Here is a 27,754-nt window from a genome sequence, read left to right as displayed (position 1 = left end):
TAATTCCAGAACAAGAATCTTTTTTAAATTATTGTATTTATTTTTTATAAGACAAAACTGCAGGCAATATAACAATTCCAATTATTAACATATTGCACCCTTTCTATACAGAATACTTCTAGTTGTCTCACACTTCAATCCTAGCCTTTCACATCAGAGCAAGTCTCTTAAGTTTCTCCAGGATACGATTATGGCCTTAAATGAAAACCAGGTGAACAAAGATAGGTACAACTCAAGAACTGGTTTGTATTCCATCATCCATTTTCAGCACCACATTTTGTGCTCCATCCAGACTCCATCCAGGGATAGCACCACTGAAAGCTTACAGACAATTAAATTCAGCCAAGTATTTGGAAATAGAAACAGCACCAGTGGAAGGGCAGCTTGTAGCCACACCTGATCACCTCCACATTAGACAGGAAGTGGGTTGTGCAACAGCAATACACAATAAACACACACACATACACACGCACAGCAAAAACAAAAACCCCAAGGCATATATTCCACCATAATGAAGAAAAAAAGCCATCAAAGCCTCCACTGTTGTCTACAATCTTTTATTTGAAGTTATAAAAAAAAGAATCCCCAAAAGTGAAAAAATACATTATGTACAAAACCACTTTCCCTCAGGAGGAAGGTTCTGCTCCCTCTTAACATGCAGTGCTTTCAACTGTAGCTGCAGGCTCCACTGTCCCCTCTGCTGTTGCCCGGCTTTCAACCTGATTCTCAGCCTGAAAGACAAAAGTCTAGGTATAACACCTTGACATAAGCCATCCTGTCGCATATAATAAAGCAGGCTTCGGTAAGTAAACATGTGTCCCCTTCCCTACAAGATAACACTGATAAAACTAGTAGGTCACACATGGGAAAGGTCAAGTAGAAATGATCAAATAGTATTGTTGATCTGGTGCTTCCCATACATTCATTTATAACTTTATATGCAAACAACTTCAATGTAATCATTTTCTGCTATCACATATGCACTGGGGAGGCCTGGCTTCCCACCACTAAGAACAGCTTGTGAGGCAAGTGGCCGCATCTTAGAACTACCCACCTCAGCTTCCATGTTTTCTGAAACTTCATTTCCACTGGGGACAGCATCCCCACTGCCTCCATTTACCTCCAGCTCTTGTTTGGCTTTCTTTGCATCATCTTTCCGGGGGCTCTCTTCCTCTGGTTTTCTCTAAAGGTAGAATTGTAAAGGCTTAAGACAATTACAAGATAATCCTATAACCCCTGTGATGCCAATACCCTGAATACCCTAACTCATAGCCCTATGGATCTGCTCTCTGGTTACAGGGCAATGCTTACCAACACGCAGGCATTCCACAATGTATTTTATCTTAAAACTTCCCTACTTGAGGCACATGGAATTAGGCGAGGGTGAACTGAGCAGTAAGGATCACAAGCAAACCTGCTTTCAGTCAGCAAACACAGAATCGAAGACTTACACCACAGGGCAACAATTAACTAATGAAAAGCAGCCAGATTCCTGAAATGTACTCATCTGATCAATCCTCTCCATTAGCTTTCCAAATAGCCACCAGGTTAAGAAACTGTGAATGTGTCATGTAAGATATTTCAAGTAAAAACTGATCGTGCAAAAATCCTTAGGTCTTTTGAAACTGAGTGTCTCGCTGTGCCACTTAGTGAGAGTCAATTATTCCTAGCTATTATTTCAAACTCCCAACCCTCAAATGCAGACTGGGAAAAGGTGAAAAATAAGTACACATACCTTCTTTCTGACAAGATGGGAAATATCAGTCACACAATTTGATGAGGAAGCACCATCTGTTGGTTTTCTACTGGCAATCTGGCAAAAAAAAAAAAAAAAAAGCCTTTGTTATTAACAATTTACAAAAACAAAAGTTTTTAGGCTCTTAGTAGGCCTATTGACAGAAACACAATACCCACCATGGAGGCCGAGGAGCCTGCTCCACTAGGAGTGAAACCTGAAGTAGAGCTCTCCACCTGTGAGAGACAGACAAGAAAGTTGCTGCACAGAGCCCCAGCCACACAGCAAGGTCTTCCACAGAGACAACTGAGCATTCCCCAGCATGCCAGTGGCTGGGAGCAGAGCCAGGCAATACAGGGTTAAGAGACTCCATGACATAAGCCTTTTCTATATGATATTGTCAAAAACATTTTACACACAGATAAGGTATTAATACTGAAAACAAAGAAATGTCCAAAGTCACACAAAGTAGGAGTGATGGAATCTACCTAGCCTGTCTGCATACAGAGCATGCTTTTTAACCACTGGTATGAGTGATATGAGCTCTTATTCTGATAAACTACCTCAGAATCAAATCATGAGGAAAAGTTTCTTACAAACGGACTATAACCATTGATAATACCACACAAGCATTTCATTTAGAAAAATTTTAAGGTAAAACTCAACAAACCAGAGTAGCTTTCAGGGCCAGTTCAGCTACATTCCCACTACGCTGAGATTCCTTTGCATCTTCTATCTTCTCTCTAATTTCAGGTAGCAGCTCTTTCAGCTCCTCAATTTCTTTCTCATGTTCAGTACATGAGCCTTCAGCCGCCTTCATCTGCTCATTTAGTACAGCTACAAAGAATGGACTTAAACCATTAATAACAAAGGGACCCATTTTTGTCAAAATGTCCATCACTGTATCATCTAAGCATAAAGTAGCTATTCACTTACCCATTCTCTTCTCAATGACTTCAATAGATTTGCCAAACTGTGCCACTGCTTCATCATACTGAGAGTTGTAACCATAGGCTAAACCCAACTGATAGTGAGTTTCTGCAAGGAGACGGTCATGAGCTTCCAAATACTGTTCCTGCAGGCTCAGGCAAGCCTGGAACTCCTCCACAGCTTGGATGTAATTCTCTGATGAATGAAGACAGAATACCAAGAATTGGACAGCATTTAATATCATCAATTCAGTTCAGGAATAGACTTTCATTTTATATTTCTAACTCTCTCTTCCTCCTCCTTCCTCTCCTTTCCAAACAGGGTCTCACTATGTAGGTCTGGCTGGCCTGAAACTTGGTATGTAAACCATGCTGGCCTTGAGCTGAGATCCACCTGTCTCTACCTCCCCTCCTGAGTGCTTAAATTAACTGTCAGGATATGCCATTTACAAGGCTGTCCACTATATAGAACTCAGACCTATTCTTCTGTCAATTGGATTTTGTTATATAGAGTGTACGCTACTCTTTAAAGATGTATTCTTAAACACTGTTCCAGCTGCATGTATGACTACAAGCCAGAAAGGGCATCATATCTCATTATAGATGGTTGTGAGCCACCATGTGGTTGCTGGGAATTGAACTCAGGACCTTTAGGAGAACAGCCAGTGTTCCTAACCTCTGAGCCATCTCTCCAGGTGCCACACTAAGTCTTTAGCTAAGTCTCAAACTGTATTTTTGCTTTAGTCAGCGGAGGGCTGGAAAACATGCCATTCCACCTTTGATTGTTCAAAGTCAATTCTGAAGAAAACAGGAAAAGAATGGGGACATGGGGAAGTTAGGAGACAGAAAAATGCAAAATGCATTACCAGATTCAACACTAACTTCTCCAAGCTTAAGATGGGCTTGTGCAGCATAAAGCTGGGCTTCTTTTGTTTCTTGCCTTAAAAAAAAAAAAAAAAAATTAGTACAGCCTTAAAAATATGTCTACTTCTAAACTACTATTTCCAACCACAAAGTCCCACATAAGCCCAAAATCACCAAATTTTTACCTTTTAAAAATTATCTTGGCTAAATCCAGCATATCCCAGGCAAGCTCTAAGTTCCCAATCTCCTCCTCTTCATTTTCTTGAAGAGACTGAAATATATCCAAATCATTGGCATTAGGTAAAAGCACAAGTTTGACAGGCATCTTTTTAGAGAATAAATCTAAATGTATAATTTGAAAAAAAAATACTGGTTGCAATTCAAAATGCAGCCCTTCTCCTCCCTTAAAACCCACCAGATAGGCCGTGGTAACTTATGTCACCTTATGTCAGTGAAATGATTGTGATGGTGTATTTCATCTTCTAATGAAAATAAAAAAACAAACAAACAAAAAGGATTCCTAAGCCTTAACCAAGCACCAGCTATCTACAGTAACCTTTCCTATACCAGTAACCCTTAACCCTACAGCAACAAAGCTGTAATGGTATAGGAGAAATAACAGCTTACCTTGTTTTCAAGAGCTGATTCATTTGGTGTTTCATCAGCCTTGTCATTTTCTTTGTCATCTTCCTCTGAGCCTTCAGTCTCTATAAGAAAAAATTCCTCAGTATTGCGGTATAACAAAAGGTATTTTCTGTCTGGTCTGATCTGCTAAATATCTATCAAGCTACACTCTAACAACAGAAAAGAGGCTAATCAAAGTCAGCATCTAATCTGCAAATAAAGTGAGTGGCCACCATCTCGTTCAACTCTAACCTAGACTAGAACGTATACCTAATAGTCTATTCATCCAAGTGTTAAAAGTTAAAAGACTTCAGTGATTTTCTTGTAAAAGTAAACCTGATGTGATTCAGAATAAGAAACATCACCTATGCATAATCTCTTGCTAGAATCTAATATCTACTCAACAAACAGGTTTTAGACAATCATATTACATTTGTTAGGACAATCATATTATTCTCAAAGTACCAAAAACTTATTAATTCTAGTCCATTTAGGACAATAACCACAACAAGCGGTGGGAAGAGAGACAAATCTCCATCAACTCTCCCCAATGTGCACGTCACAGACTCCAGCCAGCTCAAAAAATTGGGAATAATGTGTATCCAGGCACAGTGGGACATGCCTGTAATCCCAACGCTCTGGAAGGCAAAGGCAGGCAGATCTCTGAGTTTGAGGACAGCCTGGTCTACAAAGTGAGTTCAGGATAGCCAAGACTTCACAGAGAAACCCAAACCGCCCTCAAAAGAAAAAGATTTAAATGTGTAGCCACACCCACTATTCTTATGTACAGTCACAAATCAGTTGTTTAAAGAACACGGTTTTCTAATAAACTACTATTGATAAGACAACTTAAAATTTATAATGTCAACTATATTAATTGATACAATCAGTTCACTGTCATCTTTCATTAAGCTAGATGGGGATTTTTGTGGTTGTTTTCCTTCTCAAAGAAACAAATTTACTGCATAGCACATATGGTATAAGTAACAGTAACCTTTCCTATACCAGTAACCCTTAACCCTATACAGCAACAAAGCTGTAATGGTATAGGAGAAATAACAGCAGAAAGAACCAACAATCTTTCTGCAGCTCCCTAGTAGAGTACACAATTGCCAGCCTGCTCAACAATGGGAGGACTTTTTGAGAAGACTTCTCTGTATAGCTTTGCCATCCTGGAACTCACTATGTAAACCAGGCTAGCCTCAACATGCTCAGTAATTTTAAGATTTCTCATTTTAAATTTTATTTTTACTTCATGTGCACTCATTTTGTGCCTGCATCTGTGTGAGGTGTGAGCCTCTGGGTGGAGTTGTAGATAGCTGAGAGCTGCCAGGATAGCTTTGGGTGCCAGGAACGTGCTCTCACTCTTAATCACTGAGTCAACTCTCCAGCCCCATACTCAACATTTTTATCTCCAGGAGGAAAAAACAAAACAAACAAATAAAAATCACAAATGCAACCCGTCAGCAACCTATTGTGGGAATGCAAACATTAAAAGTAAGCCTTAGAGATGAAATAAAATGGAAGTTATTAGTGGGGAAATGTTTCTGAGATAAGGTGTAGCCTAAGCAGTTCTAAAACTTGGCATGTATGCCATGCTGCTTTAAAACCAGAAATCTGCCTGCCTCTGCTTCCCAATGACCAAACGTGTGACACAATGCCTATCTTGACTGAGGTTAAATGAGAGCAGTTTGGCGCAAGCCTGTAATCCCAGCACTTGGGGAGGCAGAGGCAGGTGGATCTCTGATTCAAGTACAACCTAGTCTACTAAGCAAGTCCAGGACAGCCAAAGCTACACAGAGAATCCGGGGGGGGGGGGGGGGGGGGAGGACGACAAATAAATGAGTGAGCAGTTTTATTTGCAAATCGTTTCACAATGGGAATAGGCACAGAAAATTCTTACATATTGCCAATTGCTAGCACTAACCAAAGTACTTTAACTATTTTCAAATAACAACCTAGATAACAATAAACCCTTTATAATCAAAAGGTTCATTTTTGTGTGTGAGGTGTCCATAGGAAACAGAAGTCCGCGCTCTGTGTCTTCCTCGATCACTCTCCAGCTTAGTTTCTTAAACAGGTCCTCTCACTGAAACTGGAGCACCCCCTACCCCAACCCACTTGCTTGCTCAATGAGTATGTAGGAATGCAAACACCAGTGAGGGTGTCAGATTCCCCCCCCTCAACTCCACTCCCTTAGAGGTGGAGTTACAGGCAGTTGTGTCTAATGTTGGCAAACTCAGGTCCTTTTCAAAAGCAGTACATGTTCTTAACCACTAAGCTATTTATCCAGCTCCAACATTATCTTTTTCATATGTTTTAGTTAAATAAGTTTAGACTAGATGTTGATTTTTTTATGACTCCACCAATCCTCTAAAATAATCCAAGAGTGCAGAAATAGATACATGTACTTTAACAATACTCTTTAAAATTTTAACTATATCCAAGCATGGGCTCTCATGCCATCCCAGGAGGCTGGGGCAATATTATTAAAAGTTGGAGGCAACAAGGGCTACACTTTAGGTTACAGAATGAGATGCTGTCTCAAAAAACAAAATTACAGGGGTTACAAGCGCTGATTGTTCTTCCAGAGGTCCTGAGTTCCACTCTCAGCAACCAACTGGTGGCTCAGAACCATCCATATGAGATCCAGTGCCCTCTTCTGGTGTTCAGGAAGAACAGTGTATGTAATAAATCTTTTTAAAAAAAGATAAGACTTACATTTTAACTGGTATCTGTACCCATTCATATACCAAAGTTTGTGAAATTTAATTTGACATAAAATACCTTACTTAGAATTTTACAGGAAATTTGTACATTAAAATTCTTACAATAACCTGAGAATAATGGGGTAAGCTTGAGAAATCTATGGTATTGCCTTTATGGAACAGAGATGAGCTATGTAAATAGAAAGCCAGCAACTCTCCCAAACTTGGTAACCAGTGACCGAACAATAGTGAGAATGTCCTAATATCCTCAGCAAATATAAATTTAAATATTTTCTGAGCTTCTTGAAAATGAGTATTACTACTCATATGCATATTCCATTTTCCTGTTTTATACAATTTATCTGAGCTTATGTCATCCTTAAAATATGACAAAAGCATAATTAGAAATTAAGCCATGCAATCCTCACATCTGTAAACCCAGCACAGAGGACAGCTAAGCAGGAGGACTAATACATTTAAGGGCAGTCTGGATTATAGTGAGATCTTGCCTTAAAAACAAATTAAAAACAACTAATTCTAGAATTCCTACAAGTAAATCAGATACCCAAACTATCAACTAGCACAGACCACCTAAGCATAGACAACCTTTATGACTGTAATTTAAACTTTTGTTCATTTACTAACCACATCTAACATGACAATTAAGAAGACATTGATTGATTATCTATGAGAAATGCAGATATCCCAGACATGGTAAAAAATCAAATACCATAAAATGGTTATCTGTTATTTTCTTTAATGCAAGGATCAAACTTTGCTATGTCAGAGAAGTATTCTACCACTCACTGTTATCCCAAGCACGGGTGGTTTACTTGTGTGTGGAGAAGCATGTATGTGACTGTGGGTGCACTTACATCATGGCATCTCTGTAGGGAAGAGGACAGCCTTGGGTCTAGTAAGAGACTGGGCAGGGACTCTTGTCTGTCAGGGTAGTTGTTCCACAAGCTTCCATGAATTCTGTCTACATGGCTCCTATCTCCCTTGAGCTTCCTGTGGGTTCTGGGGAGTCATTCAAACTCAGGTTCTCACACTTAAGTGACATGCCCTTTTTACCCACATGTAAAGTTAGCATTTATCAGATATAAAAGAACCAACCTAAGTGGCTATACCCCTAAAGGCAGACTCACTCAGCTGTCTTTATTAGGTGTGATGAAGGCTTTCTCCCCATTCCTTATGTGTAAAATTCACAAAACTTTACTAACCAAATAACAATAAAAATGTCACTTTATAGGGCTGAACACTGGGTTCAGTAGTAGAGTGCTTGCCTAACATGAAGACTTGGGTTCAATTCTCAGCGTTTGGGAGGGAGGGAGGAAGAATCAAGACATGAGTTTTTTCAAAACCCGAGGAATTCAATTCTATGCTTTCTATTAAAGAACACCTTAAGCTCAAGAAGCCCAACAGTACTGCCACTTAGCAAGTCCACTTCTGGCTGTGTCTTTACTGGCTGGAGTGCAGGGACCTGCACAAAGGCAGATGCTTACCAGAATAGTCACTAATAAAGATGGATCACTGAAAATCCGTAGCTTAAGACAACTCTTGAAAGTCTAGCAATTACACAGGAGGATTAATTGAAATATACCTATAATTATTAATGCCAGTGTTAGATGAAACTTTATATACAGTAGAATCCCCAACTGAGCACAACTCAAGTCAGACGTGCCAATTAGTAATTAGAGGTCTAAAAATCTTGATAAAATTGAATCACTATTAAGCAGGTAACACTGTAGTTGATTAGCAGCCAAAGCAAGCATGAAATGAAGGAAGCAACAAAAAGGATAATGGCTAAGTACTTTGCTATCTCTTTTCCCTGAAGGGGACTGCTAAAATTAATGTGAATAATGCTCTAAACATTTCTATGAACTAAATGTGAAAAGGGCACCAGAAAATTAGCTGCCTTCACTTAAATGGCATGCCTGCTTAAGTGTACCAATTCAGTGGATTCTACTGCTGTTCCTACTTCCTACAGCACAAAAGGGAAAACATGGGAACAGTAAATTTAAAAAGTCAAAGGCATGCAATTGAACATCCATTCAGCATTCTCTGCCAGCCTAGCCTCTTTCCCTATCGCACAACCCATTTCCAATCCACCCTTCATACCATTTCATTGGCTAGTATAGCATAACAAGTTACTGATAGCTAGCCACAATTCAGAAATCCAAAGACCTACTTTGTAGTTAGTAAAAACTAAAAAATTTGTTAACAGCCAGCTAAGGACTGGCTGCTTTTGATTTAACTTGCTAAACCTATCATCATGTTCTTATTAACCTGATTTTCATTGCCCTTTCCTAAAAAAATCCTTTCCTAATTAAAAGGCAGACTGAAAATCCTGAATGGAAGGCTGACTTTTACCAATGATTAGTAATTCAAATCTAGAAGGTACTCCACCCACTGTAACTCTAGCATATCCCAGTTACCTTCACCCTCTTTCATCTGTTCGTCTCTCTCTTGTGTCTCTTCATTAGCAGCTACCTTAAATTTGTCTTCAGGTGCTTTCTCCGTGGCCCTCTGGGCTACCTTGGTCTCAACCCCATCTCCAGCTGCCTGAGACTCTTCTACAGGTGGCATAGCTTCCTCCTGTTCAGGAACCAGCTCTGCCTTGACCTCCTCTACACTTGAGCCATCTTTAGTTTCTGTCAGTCTTTCTGCAGAAGTCTGTGGTTCACTAGGAGCCTGATCTCCTGCAGCTGATGGTCCATCAGCTGAACCATTGTTGGCAAGGACTGTAATCTCCTGCCCTGGCTTCTCAGAGACTTCTGATCCAGGGTCTGCAGCTAACACTGCTGACACTTCAACATTTTGCCCTGACAGCTGCTCAAGATCAGCCTTTCCTACTTCACCCTCAGAGGCAGCTACCTGATCCTTCTGTTCCTCCCCACCCACGTCCACTGACTTGACTGTGGGGTCTATTGTTTCAGCTTCTAACTTCGTTGATGTGCCCTGCTTTTCTGGAGCATTAATAGGCTGATCTTCTGAAGTTTCTTTTGGCTTTTTCTCTAAGCTTATTATTTCCTCTCCCTCCTTTTCCTGATGCACTGTTTCTCTGAATTCTTTATTTTGAACATAGGCTCCAGAAATTGATTTTCCTTCCTCAGTATACAATGATTCCTGTTCTGTCTTCCCAGAAGTCACCTCAGCTTCATTCAGTCCTGGAATTGCTGCTTCTTTTGCCTCTTCAGAGGATTCAGTTAACTGCTTTGAAGTCGATTCAACTTTTTCCTGTAGCTTCTCTGCAGACTCACTTATATCCATATCTTCTGTTCCACCCTTTTCCACTTCACTTTCCTGTTCTGTATCAGTTTCAGGCTTTGACAGAGACTTGCCTTCTGCTTTTATGGCTTCTTTTTCTCCCATGGCGTCATAAACCTGTTCTCTCAATTCTTCCCTTGCTTCCTCTACATGGTTAGAGAACATGAAGCATAAACATATCTCCGAGTTTAATAATAAAAGCATAAATGGAAACTAGAAGTACATTCCCTTTAAACCCTCAAGTAGCCTGACTAAGTTTTAGCATATGTCCCCCCACAAGAGAAAAGCAAAGGGAGAATCCAAGCCAGCAAAGCAACATACTGCAAAAGAAATGAAACCTGTATGGGTTCATGTCAAGTAATCTGATTACCAGTTGGAAAAAGAGATGTCAAGCTTTCCTCCCTTTTTTAAACATTATACTTATTTGATTCATAAAGCTCAAATGAACTTAGAAAATACTTAATTTTCCAAGATGAATGTAACAAAACTGCTCCAAGGACTCCTATTAAAATAACTGGGCTATGCAAGGTGTTAACAATATGCGTCAGGAAAGTATTTAATTTTATCTTTTTATTCAGTATGCCAATTTAAAAGACCTTATCTATTTCATACATTTAATTATCCTCTTAAGCTCACTATCATTTAGTAATGGCTTATACCCAATGCATCAGCCCAAGTGCCTTTGGAGAAACCACCAACATAAGGAGAACCCTATTTCCATAACTTATTTAAAGGAAATATATGTCGTCGCATCTCTTAAACGTAGCATGCAACTCTACATACCATCTACATTATCATTATTTTCTACCAAAGATTCATCTTCTGTTTTTTCTCCTTCTTCCTCTTCTACATGCACTCCTTCTAAGGCATTTCCCAACACTCCATTCTCCATTCTATAAGAGGAAAAAGCACAAAAGTATAACTAGTTCCTAACAATGTGTTTTAAGAATAAAAAAAAAAAGCAACAGAAAAAGAATCAAAAAAGAGAATATAAAACTATATATTCAAACCAGAAGTTCTACAAGTTCCAGCCAGCTAGATCCACACAGCAAAGTCTAGTTTTTAAAAATAAGGGGGGGGGGGTAGGGAGGGAGAGGCAGTGCTGAAGAAATGGTCCAATGGTTAACAGCACTTGCTGTTCTACCAGCAGACCTGAGTTCAGCTGATAGCATCCCACATCAGATATAACTCACAAACGGAACTCGAGCTCCATGGGATTGAGGCGCACTCGCACTCATGTGCACATACCTACACTTAACTAAATAAGAAAAATATTTGTTGTGTTTTTCCTTTTCTGTTTCCCAAGACAGGGTTCAAGACAGCTCTGGCTGTCCTGGAACTAGCTCTGTAGAGCAGACTGGCCTCGAACTTGGTGGCCTGTCTCTGCCTCGTGAGTGCTGGTAATAAGGATGCATAATACCAGTCACTGCCCAGCTAAAATAAGAAAAAACAACAACAAATACACTAGGCCCAGCCTTTCATCATATGCCTTTAATCCCAACTCAAGAATCAGAAATCAGGCAGTTCTCTTAAGTCCAAGACCACTGTGGTCTACAAAGTGAGACGCCTGTAGTGGTTTGAATAAAAATGGCTCCCACAGGCTCTTGCTAGAACTCTTGATCCTCAGCTAGTGGAACTATTTGGGAAGGATCAGAAAGTATAATCTTGTTGAAAAAAAAAGAGTATCACTGCAGGTAGCCACTGAAATTTCAAAAGCCCAAGGTATTCTCCCAGTTAGCTCTCTTGGTTGCTGTCTCAACATCTAAGCTCTCAGCTACTGATCCAGTGACATGACTGCCAGCCCTGTGGCCAATGCTCTCTGCCATGATAGTTACTATGGATTCACCCTCTGTCACTCTTAAGACTCCAATATACTCATTTATATGTGTTACCTTGGTCAACTAAGACACACCAATTAAAAAAAAAAAAAATCTACATGCTCAAGGAAGACAACCAATATCAAAACTTTAGAATGCCCGCCCAGCTGTAAGTGGGACATCTGTATCACCCTTCCACGGCTCAAGGAACATCAAGAAGAGGCACAAAGAAATGTATGAACTGGAGCAAGGAAGGATGGGGACATTTGACTTCAGGTATGACAAGCCTCTTCTGCTCACCAGCAGCTAGGCTTAAGCCTATGGGGCCTGCCCACATAGCCTGTCATGAAAAAGGGAGGGGCTCGTGATGCTTCACTCAGTGCTCCTTCCAGATTCTTCTATATACAGACAATTGATGGGAAAGCCAGAACACTGACAAGCTAACCGCTTGTAAACAACCCTCAGCAAATCCACCAAGTAGCATACATCAATGGGGACATAGTTGGGAAGATTTTTTGTTTTGTTTTTCTGAGACAGGATTTCTGTGTGTATGCAGCCTGGGCTGCCTTGGACTTGTAGACCAGGCTGGCCTCAAACTCAGAGATTGCCTGCCTCTGCTTCCCTGAGTGCTGGGATTACAGCGTGCGCCGTGGAGAAGTTGTAATAGAAGTGAGAGAGGCTTGAGAGGGTGAATGTGAGTAAAAAATTAAAATATATGTATGAAAATATCCTAATGAAGCCTATTATAAACAATTAAAATATACTAATGAAAGCATTTAAATCTTATAACATAAATTAACACTGTAAGATGCTAACAGAAAGCGAACTGTCACCCTGAAAAGTACAAATAGTGAGTATCACCAGAGACTAAAACGCCTATCCATTTCTTTTTACAGGAGGAACACACCATTTCTAAACATAAAATCTCTCCTCTACTCCCATTTCCTTAAATGGCCAGTGACAGTTTGTCAACATTTTTACATGTCATTAAGTGCCCTGAATAATCACAAAATTATGAAACTTAACAGAATTAGGTGTAAAGACTGATCATTTTATTATTTTGCATACCCTCAAAATAGTCTGTTATTTACCTAATACTTACATAATTGAATATTAAATTATTTATTAGTAAATTAATAAATTTAGTATTATTTATGTAATATATTTGTTGAATATATTTATTGGGAGGCACAGATAGGCAGATCTCTGAGTTTGAGGCCAGCCTGGTCAATAAATCTAGTCCAGGATAGCCGAGAATGTTAATTTTTAACATACAGTCATTTTAACTGTAGAGCGGAGCGGATGGGATTAAGACATCTCCTTTTGTAGGTTAGGTTACAAAACTTGAACTTGGTCCCCCAGGTTTTGGGAAGTTCACAAATGTGATACCATACCAAGCAGAAACTCTTATTTACAAGATACTTTTATGTGTTACTTATTCAAATTGGACTACATACAGTACTTGTTGAGTAACTGCTGAGCTAATTTAGAGTACTTAACACATTCACACCCCTATTTTAAAGTCTTGACCATTGACTATTATTGAAAAGATCACTGCTTCCACTAATTCCAAATCTCAAAACTTTCATTCTTCCCACAATTTTAGCCAACAAGAAAGCTTCAACTTTTACGAAGACCAAATGATATAAAGCATTCTATTCATAAAATTAGGCTTTCAAAGACATACCTGGCCAACTCCAAAAGTGACTTCCCATAAAAAAAGAAGGCTTCTCCACACTCATTAGCCGTTTCTCCATACTTCTTGCCTCTACAAAGAAGGTAAATACCTAATCTGAACATTGTTAATTACAAGTTAAGAACACATGAAGTTCATTTTGTATTACTGTTGTTCATCTATACATAATGTATATTTTAAATGCCACCAACTAAGTATTTTATAAGAGGTATTCTTCCTGACACATTACTAATACCATTGTAAACCAGAACAGTTTAAGACCTTTGGGACTAACACAATAAAAAAGAACCAAAGGCATACTAAAATAAACAGTATTCTTTGTTTTCATTTTAAATTCATTTTATGTTCATTGGTATTTCACCTACATGTATGTTTTTCTATGTAAGGGTGTCAGAAGCTCTGGAAGCTGTTATAGACAGTTATGAGCTGCCATGTGGATGCTGAGGATTGAACCCTTGGAACCCTTGGGCCCTGTATAGGCTCGGCTATCCTGGACTAGATTTATTGACCAGGCTGGCCTCAAACTCAGAGATCTGCCTATCTGTGCCTCCCAAGTCCTAAGATTAAAGAGGTGCAACAACACCCCATCCCCACCATCCCCAAACTGTCTCAAGAAACTCAGTTTGATTCCCAGCATCTACATACTTGACAACTCACAATAACCTACTTCCAAAGAGATCCCAGTTCTGACTAGCACAGGCATCTTTTAAGCACCACATTCAGACCCATAAAACAAAATTAAAAATAAATTTAAAAACCAAACTTATAGCCCCAGTAGACAAAGGTTTAACTAAATGGTAATGTACTTGCTTTCATGCAAAAGGTCTTAGAATTAAACTCAAGTAGATTTCTGGTTTGGTTTGGTTTTGGTTTTTTGAAACAGGGTCTCTCTGTGTAGCCCTGGATGTCCTGGTACTCAATCTGTTAAACAGGCTAGTTAGTATCTGCCACCCAAATGCTGGAATTAAGGCATGCACATCACTGCCTGGCTCCCAAGCTTATTTTATATAATAAAAAGAACAAATTATGTCTTTTTATTATAATCTTATCAAAAAAAAATTGAAGACTGAAATTACCCAAGAATATTTAGGTTTTAAAATTACATACAAGAATAACTCATCCACAGAAAATAAAAAGCCAGAGTTGTTTTTGTGGTTCAGAGGATTAGACATAGGAGTTCACATATATTAGGCACTGTACTCCTATATCCCTACCCTCATTCTTCCTTCTTTCTCTCTACAGAAAACCTTTTAAATTTTTGCTATATATACTGCTTTACAATAAGGAATATACTTACAAAAGACTAGCCGCTTCCTGGAATGCATTAACAGCCGCTGGAATGTCCCCCATCACCAGATGTTTCTGTCCTAATCCCAGTAGTTTCTTAGCTTCACTATCCACATCCAGACTGCAAGAAAATACTTTATTTAGTTTCAAATATTAAATCAATACTCATTGGATGTTACATTTCAACCTTAATAGGTTAAAATTTTAACTCTGGACTGCTATGGAAGAACTAGCAAATTAACTAGGTATGATGGCATATACCCATAATCCCAACACTCTAAAGACAAAGGCAGGATGACTGATGAGGACAGCTAGAATTACACACCAAGATCCTATATTTAAAAAAAAAAGAGAAAGAGAAAAGACCTATGTCACACTTATCTACCACTATAAAAAACAAACAAGAAATTAGAAATACAACATTCACCTGCCTTATAGGGAGACAGAGGCAGGAAGATCTGTGAGTTCAAGGCCAGCCTGGTCTACAAAGAGAGTCCAGGACAACCAAGGCTACACAGAGAAACCCTGTCTCAAAAAACCAAAAAGAGAAAAAGTTCTACAAACATTAGAGTACATATTAAGAATAAATGCTGAATACACAACAAGAGAAACCACCAAGGAACCCAAATTCACACAAGTTTACTAACTAAAAGTAAAAAAAAAAAAAAAAAAAAAAAACAAAAAAAAATAAAAAACAAGCCAGACATAGTGGTATACACCTTTGATCCCAGCACTGGAAAAACCAAAAACCAAAATAAAACAAAAAAACAGAGTTGAGGCTTGAGATATAACTGTGCTTTCCCAGCATGCACAAAGCTCTACATTCAGTCTCTAGTACACATACACAAGACAAGGTGGTGGATACCTGTAATATATACTCAGGCTGTAGAGATGACCCTACATGACACCCCCTCCCAAAAACAAGATTCTTGTGGCACACACCTTTGATCCTACCACTCACAAGGCGGCAGGCAGATCTCCATGATCTTAGGCAAGAGCAGCCAGAGTTATAAAATGAGTCTATCTTTAAAACAAAAAGGGGGAGAGGGTCAGCAGTTAAGTGGCTGATCTTGCAGAGGTACCAGACTCAGTTGCCAGCACCCACATGGAAGCTCACAACCATCACTAAATGCTAGTTCCAAGGACTCCTCAGTCAAAACACTCACAAAATAAAAGTAAATTTAAAGAAAAAAAAAGAACAAAACACAGAGCACTGAGAATACAGCTGAGCAAACTCAGTTAAAACCTTTACTTAGCATGCATAAGGCCTAGATTCAATCAAGCCCCTGTACCACAAAAGAAAAACACTTATTAAGTGAGAAATGGTGATTAAGGTAACAGAATATAGTGTCGGGCATAGTGCCACTGCCTTTAATCCCAGCTCTTAGGAGGCAGAGACAGACAGATCTCTCTGTGAGTTACAGGACAGCCAGGGCTACACAGAGATCCTGTCTTGGAAAAAAAAGAGATATGGTAATACCATAAAGAAAAACAGACCAGAACACAACATATATTCACATAATTCAATTAAAATTTCGATAAAGGTACCAAATAATCAATGGGAAGTAGGCAATCTTTATAGCAAACAGTCCTGGAGTAACATTTAAAAAATTGTCTGTAGAAATAGCTTAGGGGTTAAGAGCATTAGAACCGAGCACTGTCTGCTCTTCCAAAGGTCTTGAATTCAATTCCCAGCACCCACATATATAATTCCCACCATCTATAATGAGATCTGGTGCCCTCTTCTGGCATGCAGGGACATATGCAAACAGAATACTAGATACTTAGTAAATCTTAAAAAAAAAAAAATTCCAGAAGACCTAGGTTTAATATTCAGCACCTCTGCCCTTCAGAATCCTGCACGTATGTGGGGCACATAAGATCAACATAGCTCCACACACATACACTAATATTAAAGAAAGATAATTTTTAAAAAGTAAAACAAAATTCTTATCTCACATCAAATACAGAAAAATTAAGGAATCAAGATGGCTCAGCAGGTCAAAGTGGTTGCCTCAATGCCTGACAAGTGATTCAAAAACCCTAGTATGCATAAACAGAAAATGAGACATTCACAGGTTATTATCTAACCTCCACCATCCATGCTCTGGCATTCACAAATACACCTCACAGAAACAAAAGACACAGACACAGACATACACACACTTTAAAAAAAAAAACAAAAACAAAAACAAAAGCGAAGCAAGCAGAAGCCAGGTGTAGTGGTACATGCCTTTAATCCCAGAATTTTAGAAACAGGTAAAATGATCTCTGAAAATTCAAGAACAGCCATAGCTACATAGTGAGACCCTGTCTCAGGAAATAAAACAATGAAGGATGGATATAATTCAGTTGACACAAAAAACCCTGGGTTTAATCTCCAGTATTGCACAAAAACAGGGATAGAGATTACAGACTTGTAATCTCAGCAGTTGGCAAAGAGGCAAGAGAATTCAAGTTCATCACAGGAAATACAGGGAGACTGTGGCCAACCAGTGTTATATGAAACCCTCTCTCTCTCAAAAATATAGATAAATAAGTGTGTGAATTGATTAAAAATTAAAAAAAAAAAGAAAATTAAAAACTTGTGTGTGGTGGTGCACGCCTTTGATCCCAGCAGAGAGAGGCAAGCAAGAGTTCAAGGCCAGTGAGTTCCAGGACAGCCAGGGCTGCTATACAGAGAAACTGTAGAGGGGTTATGAGAGGGAAGAGACAACTAAATGAACAGGAAACTGGGATATCAGCTCAGTGGATAAACCTCGACTCGAGTTGGATCCCCAATAATCTTTTTTAATTATTTATTTATTTATTTTTACATATAAGTGTGCTCTATCTGTAGATCATTTACATATCAGGCATCAGATTCTAGTATAGATGGTTGTAAGCCACCATGTGGTTGCTGGGAACTGAACTCGGAACCTCTGGAAGAACACACAGTGCTCTTAACCTCTGAGCCATCTCTCCAGCCACCCCTAATACTCTTAAATTCAGGGTGGACCCACTTGTACTTCCAGTACTTAGGAAGCAGAGAACGGATCCTACCCAGCAAGATCTGGGTTCAGTTGAGAGCTCCTTATTCAATGAATGATCAAAGAAGAATCCCAATATTAACCCTGTGCCTTTGAGTGAACATGCATGCATACACACACATAAAAGCATACAAGCACATTTGTAGTCATTCACATCACAAACATTAAAAAAAAAAAAATTAAGGCATGGTGGTGCATTCTTTAATCCCAGCAATGTGGAGGTGAGTTTAGGGTCAGCATGGTCTACACAGTGTTCCAGTTCAGCCAGGGTTAAAATAGTAAGACCCTGTTCTCAGAAAGAAGTGCAAGGGGGGATGGCAGGGATACAGAAGGCTACAGACGGCTCAGTAAGAGCACTGGACCTCTATTCAATTCCCAGCACCCATATGGCCATCTCACAATGTAGTTCTGGGGCTTCCAAGGGACATCAGTTACATAGGTGGTGCATAAATGTACATGCAGGCAGAAAACCTATATACATAAAAATATTTTAAAAACTAAATTTTAAAAATGTTTTGAGCTGCTGGAGAGATGGCTCAGAGCTTAAGAGCACTGGCTGGCTGCTCTTCCAAAGGTCCTCAGTTCAATTCCCAGTAACCACATGGTGGCTTACAAAAATCATCTATGAGATCTGGCGCCCCCTTCTGGCCTGTAGGTGTACATGCAGGCAGAACACTATACATAATAGGTGAAAGAGTAAATAAGTCTTTAAAATATTAAAAATTAATTAATAAAATGTTTTGGGAGCCAGGCATGGTAATGCACACCTGTAATCCCAACACTTGGGAGGCACAGGCAGGTGGCTCTCTGTGAATTCAAGGCCAGCCCAGTCTACAAAGCAAGTCCAGGACAGCCAAGGCTACACAGACAAACTCAGTCTCTAAGAAAAAAGTAAGTTTTGAAGGTATGCCTCACTAGGTATAGGATGTAGTTAAATTGGAAAAAATGTCTGCCTATGTATGAATCCTTGTGGTTTAAAGCCTAGAATAGCATAAAACCAGGTGTGGTGGTATAAATCGTCAGCTACATATCAAGTTAAAGACCAGCTTATGTTAGTCACACAACATAGTATTAAAAAAAAAGCCAGGAATGGTGGTGCATGCCTGTACCCAGCACTCAATAGAAAGTAATGAGAAGTGGGTCTCACTAAGATGCATAGATAGGCCATGAACTGAGACTAAAGCAATCAACCTTCCTGTTTCACCTCCTAGAATAGCTAAAGTTACAGTAAGTGCTATTATGCTTACCTCTTACCACATTTTTTAAAAATCACTCCAATTCATCAGAAAATTTTTGAAATATTGAGACCAAATTTATCATGGTCAAAAAAAATTTTTTTCCCAAATTTAAATTCTTTTTAAGTTTTTGTTTATTGGTGTCCTAGTTAGCTTTAGCTGCCAACTAGACATACGCTAGCGTCATCTAACTATCAACTGAGTAGTACAGCCTAGAATCAGACTGGCCTGCATGAGCCTGTAAGCAAACCAAAGAGAATGACAGCAGTGTTTCCGTGGATCCCTTCTTCCCCAGGTTGCTTTTGGTCAATGTTTTATAAGACAACAGAAGCTAACTGGGTTTACATAACAAAATGTAAACTCAAAAATCTTTTATTTTCTGTTATTGGAGACTGAACCTATGTTCCTTTCTTTCTCTCTTTATTTTATTTTAAGACAGGGTTTCTCTGTGTATAGCCCTGGCTGTCCTATACTTAACATAGTAGACCAGGCTGAACTCACAAAGATACACCTGCCTCTACTCCTGAGTGCTGGGATTATAGGCATGTGACACCATCGCCCTGAACCTAGGTTCTCACGCATGCTAAGAAAGCACATTAACACTTAGCTATGGGTGCTGGAGAGATGGCTCAGAGGATAAGAGCACTGATTGCTCTTCCCAAAGGTCCTGAGTTCAATTCCCAGCAACCACATGGTGGCTCACAACCATATAAACATGAAATCTGGTTCCCTCTTCTGGCGTGCAGGTGTACATGCTAACACACATTGCATAAGTAATAAATAAATAAATCTTTAAAAAAAAAAACACTTAGCTATATCCAATCCTCAAAAATCTTAATTTTCATTTACCTCAAATTCTATTACTAGAAACACAATGTCAGTTGATTCCCCTAACTAATGTTCTCATTTTGGACAAATGTCTTCCAAATATCCAGATATTTGAATAATCTCTAGTGGTCATGGCAGCACAAGGCTTTATCTGCATTGGAGGTCTATCAGATTACCTACCACTGTGTTTACATTAGCACCAGTGGTCTCAACAAAGAAAGAGACAGATTTTCTTTATAAAAATGATCTAAATGATTTCTGGAAAAGGTTTTGCAGACCCTAGAGGCATCTAAGAAAACTTGAGGGGCAGAAGGTACAGTTCCAGTGATGCACTGTTTGACTATGAGAAAGGCCTTGGATTTCATCCCCAGTGAGCAAACTGCCCTTGATTATATTATTTCACTTCTGTTGCAGATATGAACATAAATAATTGTACCATAATCTCACCTCTCCATTTTATCTGCAGAGGTAGAAGGAGCAGGGGCATCTTCAATTCTATAATAAAAATAAAAGTATTTTAATCTTGGATGTTATGTCAGAAGAATATAAACACATAAAATATAAAAGATAATTTCATGTTTTAAACAACCAACACAGAGCCAGGTAGTGGTGATGCATGCCTTCAATCCCAGCACTCAAAAGGCACGGGCAAGCAAATCTCTTGAATTCAAGGCAAGCCTGGTTGTCTACAGAGTGACAGGACAGCCAGGGCTACAGAGAGAAACCCTGTCTGCGGTGGGTAGGGGAAATGAACGGATGGACAACAGCAGCCAGCACAAAGCAAGCATTACTGACTCACACACATTTTTTTTTTCTTTTTTTCCTTTTTGGTTTTTTTGAGACTGGATTTCTCTGTGTAACAACAGCCTGGCTATCCTGGAAACTCTCTCTATAGATCAGGCTGGCCTCAAACTCAAAAGATCCACCTGCCTCTGTCTCCCAGAGTGTTGGGATTACAAGCATGCACTCCCATGCCCAGTGCTTATCACACCCATTATTAAATTCAATTCCCAGGTCAAGAGATGGCTTAGTGGATAAAAACATACTTGCTGCCAAGCCTGACAACCTAAGTTTTATTCTATAATAAAAAATAGAAAAAATAAAAATAAAGGTATTTCAATTGTGGATGTTAAGTAATGTCAGAAGAATATAAACAAATGTTTTAAACAACCAACAGAGCCAGGCAGTGGTGGTGCACACCTCAATCCCAGCACTCCACACGGTAGGAAAGAATGACTGACACAAGTGTCTTCTGATTTCCACTCACATATGCTCCCCTTACTGCTACACAAAATACAGCCTAAGAAATGCAATTTAATACCAAACCACTGAAGTAAGCAGCAACATTCACAGCAAGAACCAGGGGGTGGGGAAACAGACACAATTTAAGAGGCAGACTTTCAAGTATACGACACAACAGAGCAGATCCTAGAATGGCCTTTTAGATCCCTAGTATAAACTCTGTGTCAGCTCGTCATACACAGACACTAGGCAAAGTCTTGCACATACTAGGCTTACATTAAGTGCTCTACCACTGAGCTACTACCTCCATCCTCAGGACTACAATCATGATGATCCAATTGAACAAATTTAATTAAAGGACTAGGTTTTTATTTCTAATATGTAAAGATGAAATAGAAGCTATGTTACAGGGCAATACCATATTTCTAAATACACTAAAGCTTTGTACATCTCACTGTATGCCATTAACAGTTTACTAAAATACTATGAATTTACCTCTGCCACCCAATTAATTAAATTAATAAAAGTGTGTGCCACACCTAGCCCTAAAAATTAATTTTATGTGTTGACTAACAGTCACTAGAACAGGCAAGTAATTTAGCAGGGTTTGGTGGCTCATGCTGTAATCCCAACACTCAGGAGGCAGAAACAGGAGGATCAAATATAAACTACATTTAGAGGTAGGCGCAGTAGCACATGCCTGTAGCATAGGGAGGCAGAGGCAGGCGGCTCTCTGAGTTTGGGGTCAACCTGGTCTACAAAGCAAGTCCAGGACAGCCAAGGCTGCACAGAAAAATCCTGCCTCAGAGGGGGGAAAAAAAAAAGGTGGGAGAGAAGGCTCAACAAGTAGAAGTGCTTAGTGTGCATAACTGATAACCTAAGTTTGATTTCCCAGAACTCCTGAAAGTTGTCCCTGACCACATGAGTGCTCTGGCACCACACTTACATATTACACACAACAATAGACCTTAATATTTTTCAAAAACATACATTTTTTGGAGAAAAGGTTTCTCTGCATAGCCTTGGCTGTCCTGAAACCAGCTCTGCAAACTAGGTTGGCCTCAAACACATAAGCGATCTGCCTATTTATGTACCTCCCCAGTGCTGTAATTAAAAGTGTGCACCATAACCTAGCTCAAAATATACTTGTTAAATAAATTATCAGGCCAAGCAAGGTCCATGCTTTTAAGTTCAGCACCTAGGAAGCAGAGGTAGGTCTATCTCTGTGTCTGAGGCCAGCCAGGTCTACCTTGTGAGTTCCAGGCTAGCCTGGGCTATGTAGTAAAACTTTGTCTTAAAAATTAAAAAACGAAACACTAGGAATAAACTCTTTTTTGGCTGTCATTAGTAGGGGCACATGTAATTTTACACACTTGGGAAGCTAAGGTAGGCCGACTAACATTTCTTTAAAGATTGACTGATTTTATATGCAGTGTTCTGCCTGACAGCCAGAAGAGGGCAGCATATATCATTATAGATGGTCATGAACCTCCATGTGAGCCACACCTTACAGTTGCTGGGAATTGAACTCAGAACTCTACAAGAGCAACCAGCACTCTTAACCTCTGAGCCATCTCTCCAGCCCCAGGACTATATTTAAGAACAAAAAGTTCCATGAGAGCAAGAGCTACACAAAGAAAGCCTGTATCAAAAAACCAAAGAGAAAAAAGGGCAGTGGTGGTTCATGCCTTTAATCACAGCAACTGGAAGCTAGAAGCAGGCAGATCTCTGGGATAAAGGCCAGCCTGGTCTACAGAGTGAGTTCTAGGACAGCCAGGACTGTTACACAGAGAAACTCAAAGGGAAAAAAAAAAATGATTGTTTTTGTGGAGGACTCAAGGTCAATTCCTGCCACCCACACAGAGGCCCACACCATCTCTTACTCCAGTCCTGGAAATCCAATGTTTTCTTACCTCCAAGGGCATTAGGCATGTATATGGTGCACAGACATATGAAGCTACAATGTTGTTGCTTTTCTGTTTTTGTTTTCTGGGACCCGAGGACCAAACCCAGGGCATTGTGCACAGTCACTCTAACACTGAACTAAATCCCCAACCCCTGCTTTTGTTTGTTTTTAAAGACAGGTTTTTTTCTGTGTAGCCTTGACTGTCCTGGGCTCACTTTGTAGACCAGGCTGGCCTCAAACTCACCTGCCTACCTCTGCCTCCTACGTGCTAGAATTACAGATGTACGCTAACAGTCCTGTTTTTTTACCCAATACTAGGGATCCAACCCAGTATGTCATGCATGCGAGGCAAGCATTCCACTGTACTACATCCCCCAAACTGTAAAGTCAAAACTGTAAAGTCTTCAACCTCACCTGAAACACAAAAAAACTTCACTTTGGGACTGGGGATATGACTCAGTGGTAAAAGGTCTGACTAGCACACAAAGTCCTAGGTTCTTTAACTAATTAAATACAACTTCCTGCCAGGTAAGGTTTTTCGTGGAAAATAAGGAAATGAAAACTGAAGTAAATAGGATTTAACTCAGACTATGACTTGAATATTTTTAGGGATCTGGAGAGATGGCTCAGAGGTTAAGATCACTGGCTGCTCTTCCACAGTTTTTTCAGCAACTACATGGTGGCTCACAACCATCTATGAGATCTGGTGCCCTCTTCTGGCATGCAGGCAAACATATAGGCAGACACTGTATACATGATAAATCTTTTTTTTAAAAGATTAATTTATTTATTATTTATACATCATTCTACCTGCACACAAGAGGGCAAGCATCTCTCTATAAATGGTTATGAGTCACCATGTGGTTGCTGGGAATTGAACTCAGGACCTTTAGGAAGAATAGCCAGTGTTCTTAACCTCTGGGCCATCTTTCCAGCCCACACGATAAATTTTTTAAAGAAATAAAAAAATAAAAATTTCTTGGTCTGGGGGCTGGAGAGATGGCTCAGAGATTTTAAGAGTGCTGTCTGCTCTTCCAGAGGTCCTGAGTTCAATTTCCAGCATCCACATGGTGGCTTACAACCATCTACACTGGGATCTGATGCCTTTTTCTGGCAGGCTGGTGTACATGCAAATAGAGCACTCATACATAAAATCCTTTTTTAAAAATTTTCTCTATTCCTGATTTTTTAAATATTCATTTATTTTTATTTTTATTTTATGTTCAACTGGCATTACGCCTGCATGTATGTCTATGAAGGTGACAGATCTCCTAGAAGTGAAGCTACAAGCAGTTGTGAGCTGCTATGTGAGTGCTGAGAATTGGTCCCTGGTCCTCAGGAAGAACCAGTGAGCCATCTCTCCCCAACCCCTTTATTCTTTCACACTGTTGTCATGTGACTCAAATTACTTGGCTGGGTGGTGATGGCATACCTTTAATACCAGCACTTGGGAGGCACAGACATGAGGATCTGAGTTTGAGGCAAGCCAGGACAACCAGGGTTACCCAAGAAAGTCTGTCTCAAAAAAAATTTAGGTAGGCATGTAATTTTCTGTGTATAGCCAGTCAGGAAGCTGGGAATTATTTCTCCAATAGCCAAAGTTTGATTGGACACACACACACACAAAAAAAAACCAACCTGAAAATTTCTGTTAAGTTTGTTCATACAAACGTAAAAAAAACAGATGGAGGCAGGGTGGTATTGACCCACTATAATCCACTCTAAAGGCAAGAAGCAGGAGGATATCAGTTCCAAGACAGCCAGAGCTATATAAGACACGTAAGAGAAACCCTGAGGGGGGCGGGGGGAAGCCAGTCGGTGGTGGTACATGCCTTTACTTCTCATCACTCAGGAGGCAGAGACAGTGGATCTCTGAGTTCAAGGTCACTATTGGCTATAGAGGGAGTCCCAGGATAGCCAGGGATAAAACAGAGAAACCCCATCTCAACAAACAAGCAAGCAAGCTGGAGCTCTAACCCAAGTCTTCACATATGCTAAGAAAGCACCAGAGTTACATGCCCCAAACTGTGAGGTATTGGAAGGACAAAGGATCTCTAATGTTAATATCAACAGTTCTTCAGAAAACACCGTAAAAGATCTTTTTGCAACAAATTCTACAAAATTCCCAAACTCAATCCACTTTTCTCCTAAGAAACCAATGAAGAGGAAACGGTAGATGAGAATCTAAAATTAAAATTGCACTTCCCACAAGGGCACAATAAGGCACACTGATCTCTGAGTTCAAGGCCAGCCTGGTCTACAAAGGAGTGGAGAACAGTCAGGACAGAGAAACCCTGTCTCGAAAAGAAAGAAAAAAAAAACTTTAAAAAAAACAAAACTGCTTTTCAAGAACCCACTAGAAAAGGAACCCGAAGGTGATAGGGTAGGCAAATACATGAATCTCAGGTAGAACTGTACTAAGTGAAATGTCAACTAAAATACACAAACCTATGGGGGATGGGAGGGAATCACTCATAAAAATGTCACAGGCACCACTGCTTTTATGCAAGGCAAACTTTTGAAGTACCCAAGTGACCAAAAAAATAGAAGCAGGCACCCCAAAATGACAACTCTATGGAAAACATTTCTTTTGTGCAATATCCTACTCTATGGAAAACATTTCTTTTGTGCAATATCCAAAATGCGCATGTGTGACCAGCACTGCGAAACTCAAGGAAGTCGTTCTTTTTTTCTGTTTTTGTGTTTTTGTTTGTTTGTTTGTTTGTTTTGGAGGGGTGTCCTTTCCCTTAGCTGAATCATCTAACGCGCAAACACTGCTTAGACTGAAAGCTCCTCGCAGCCTGTACCGAGGACCCTACGAAAGTGGAAACGTCTCCTGAGGAAACAGAAGTCTCCGACCCACTCGGAAAATAATAACCACGACACCTCCGCGCCAAGGTGGAGGGTCACAGGGCGTCACTCCCGTCACCACGGCTCGCATCACCGCACACCAGGGAGGAGCGCAGAATAAACTTCCCTGCGCCCCACGGCTCTGGCACGAGCGGCCCGGACCCCAAACAATGGACTTTTCCCGCCTCCTCCAGGGCCCGCCCCCTTGCCCTGAAGCAGGGCGGCGAGGGCGCGCGTGCAGAGTCCCGCCCTCCGCGAGGCCCCACCCACCAGGGTCCCACCGAGCCGAGCCTCCAGCCCTGTGTGTGGGGTTTGTTGTTTTTCCCGGGTTTAGTTTTTTTTATTTTTGGAATTTTTTTTTTTTTTTTTTTTGGCGCCAAATCTGCCGGTCATTTTCCTGGCTCCGTCTCCACAGAGCGGTGCGCCGGGAGTGCGCGGGGAGCAGGGGCTCGGGAGGTGCCCGGCGCCGGAGGGCCCGCCTCCCGGCCGGCAGCCCCGGGCCGGGGAAGGGAGGAAAGAAAAGGGGCCGGCGGTGGAGACGCCGCCACTGCCCCCGGCAAGATGGCGGCCGCGGAAAGCCGGGCAGGGGGCGCGGGCCGCGCCGTTCCCGCGGGGGCACCCGCTCCCCGGCGGCGCCCGCTCGGGCCGGCCCTCCCCGGGCACCGGCGGGCCGGGGCCCGCCCTCCAGTCCCGCCCGCCCGCGACGCCCCGGCCACCAGCTCTCCCGGCGGGCTGGCCGCTGCCTCGCGCTCGCCGCGAGTCCCGCTTACTTGTCAGCGGAAACCAGCTCCGCGGCGAGGGCGGCCGTGGCTGTGGAGTCCGTGGCCATCGTTCCCCTGAGGTGGTGGGCCGGTGGGCAGAGCGCTGCCTGCGGAGAGAACAGAGGGTTCGGGGCGCCCGAGACTCGCGCGCGGACGGAAAATGGCAGATTGGAGACCCCGCGCCGCCGCGGCCCTCTTATATAGCGCGGCCGCTCACCCCGCCCACCAACTTCCGGATCCTCCCCCCCCGGGTTTAAAGGGCCAGCACGCCACACCTTTCTGTCACGGCGGCACTTCCCGCCCTCACCCCTTTCTCCTTAAAGAGGGGGGTAAAAAAGGAGAAAGAAAGGAAGAGAAAAAAAAAAGAAGGAAAGAAAGAAAAGGGAAACACGAGAACAAAAACTCAAACTTCCTGCTTCCGTAGCTAGCCGTGTTACAAGCACCAGAATGTTGGCGCTACAACTTCTGAATGGGAGCCAGCCTAGAGCTTCCAGGTTAAGTGGCGCCAGTGAGTCTCTACGAGGGTGGAGAAGGCGGCCCCGAAGGTGTCTTTCTGACGGGAATACCCGAGAAGGTGGCGGGTCTTCTCTACGCCCTCAGTCTCAACGGATGGAAACGCAAGGGATGAGCACGAGTACAACCGCAACGGCCAGAACTGACTAGCGAGACTCGCGGCGCCACGCCCCGGCAACCGATGACGAAGGGAGAGGCTGACCTCGGATTGGCTGCAGGTGAAACTATCGCGCTTGATTCAAAACTCAGAGAGCCGAAGCGAAGCAAGTATTTCCTCCCTCCGGATCCAGACCCGTTGATTGGTCCAGCCCGGTGATGCCCTCGTCTCACGTCCTACCCACATCCAAGATTGAGTTGTTGAGCTAAATCCCTGGACTGAAAACACTTTAAATATTTTAACTGTCTCTTCCATTATTATGTCTTTCGTATTTTAATCATGTCTCACAGAGATCTGCCTGCC

The 27,754-nt window shown here is 41.1% G+C and overlaps 1 protein-coding gene across 6 annotated transcripts; it reads right to left on the bottom strand.

Moving 5' to 3' along the window:
• Positions 1–541: 541 nt before the first annotated feature.
• Nasp (nuclear autoantigenic sperm protein) lies at positions 542–26,969 on the bottom strand. 6 transcript variants are annotated; one of them, XM_060379776.1, is made up of 15 exons: positions 26,791–26,969; positions 20,470–20,517; positions 14,941–15,051; positions 13,635–13,739; positions 10,914–11,023; positions 9,299–10,276; positions 4,156–4,235; positions 3,714–3,799; positions 3,531–3,604; positions 2,672–2,860; positions 2,406–2,572; positions 1,915–1,971; positions 1,736–1,813; positions 1,055–1,183; positions 542–731 (listed from the first exon to the last, which is right to left on the bottom strand). In XM_060379776.1, exons 1-15 carry the CDS (start codon positions 26,847–26,849, stop codon positions 651–653), a joined length of 2,352 nt encoding a protein of 783 aa, XP_060235759.1. In that variant the 5' UTR covers positions 26,850–26,969; the 3' UTR covers positions 542–650. The 6 variants fall into 6 exon arrangements, with proteins under 6 accessions (XP_060235759.1, XP_021489077.1, XP_060235760.1 ...); XM_021633402.2 differs by having other exon boundaries at positions 13,635–13,715; positions 26,791–26,968; XM_060379777.1 differs by lacking the exon at positions 20,470–20,517.
• Positions 26,970–27,754: the final 785 nt, after the last annotated feature.

The sequence above is a fragment of the Meriones unguiculatus genome, chromosome 3 (assembly GCF_030254825.1).
Source record: "Meriones unguiculatus strain TT.TT164.6M chromosome 3, Bangor_MerUng_6.1, whole genome shotgun sequence".
In the NCBI taxonomy this organism is placed as follows: domain Eukaryota; kingdom Metazoa; phylum Chordata; class Mammalia; order Rodentia; family Muridae; genus Meriones; species Meriones unguiculatus.
Note: the sequence above shows the minus strand (reverse complement) of the source record. Positions and strands in the feature narration are given on the sequence as shown.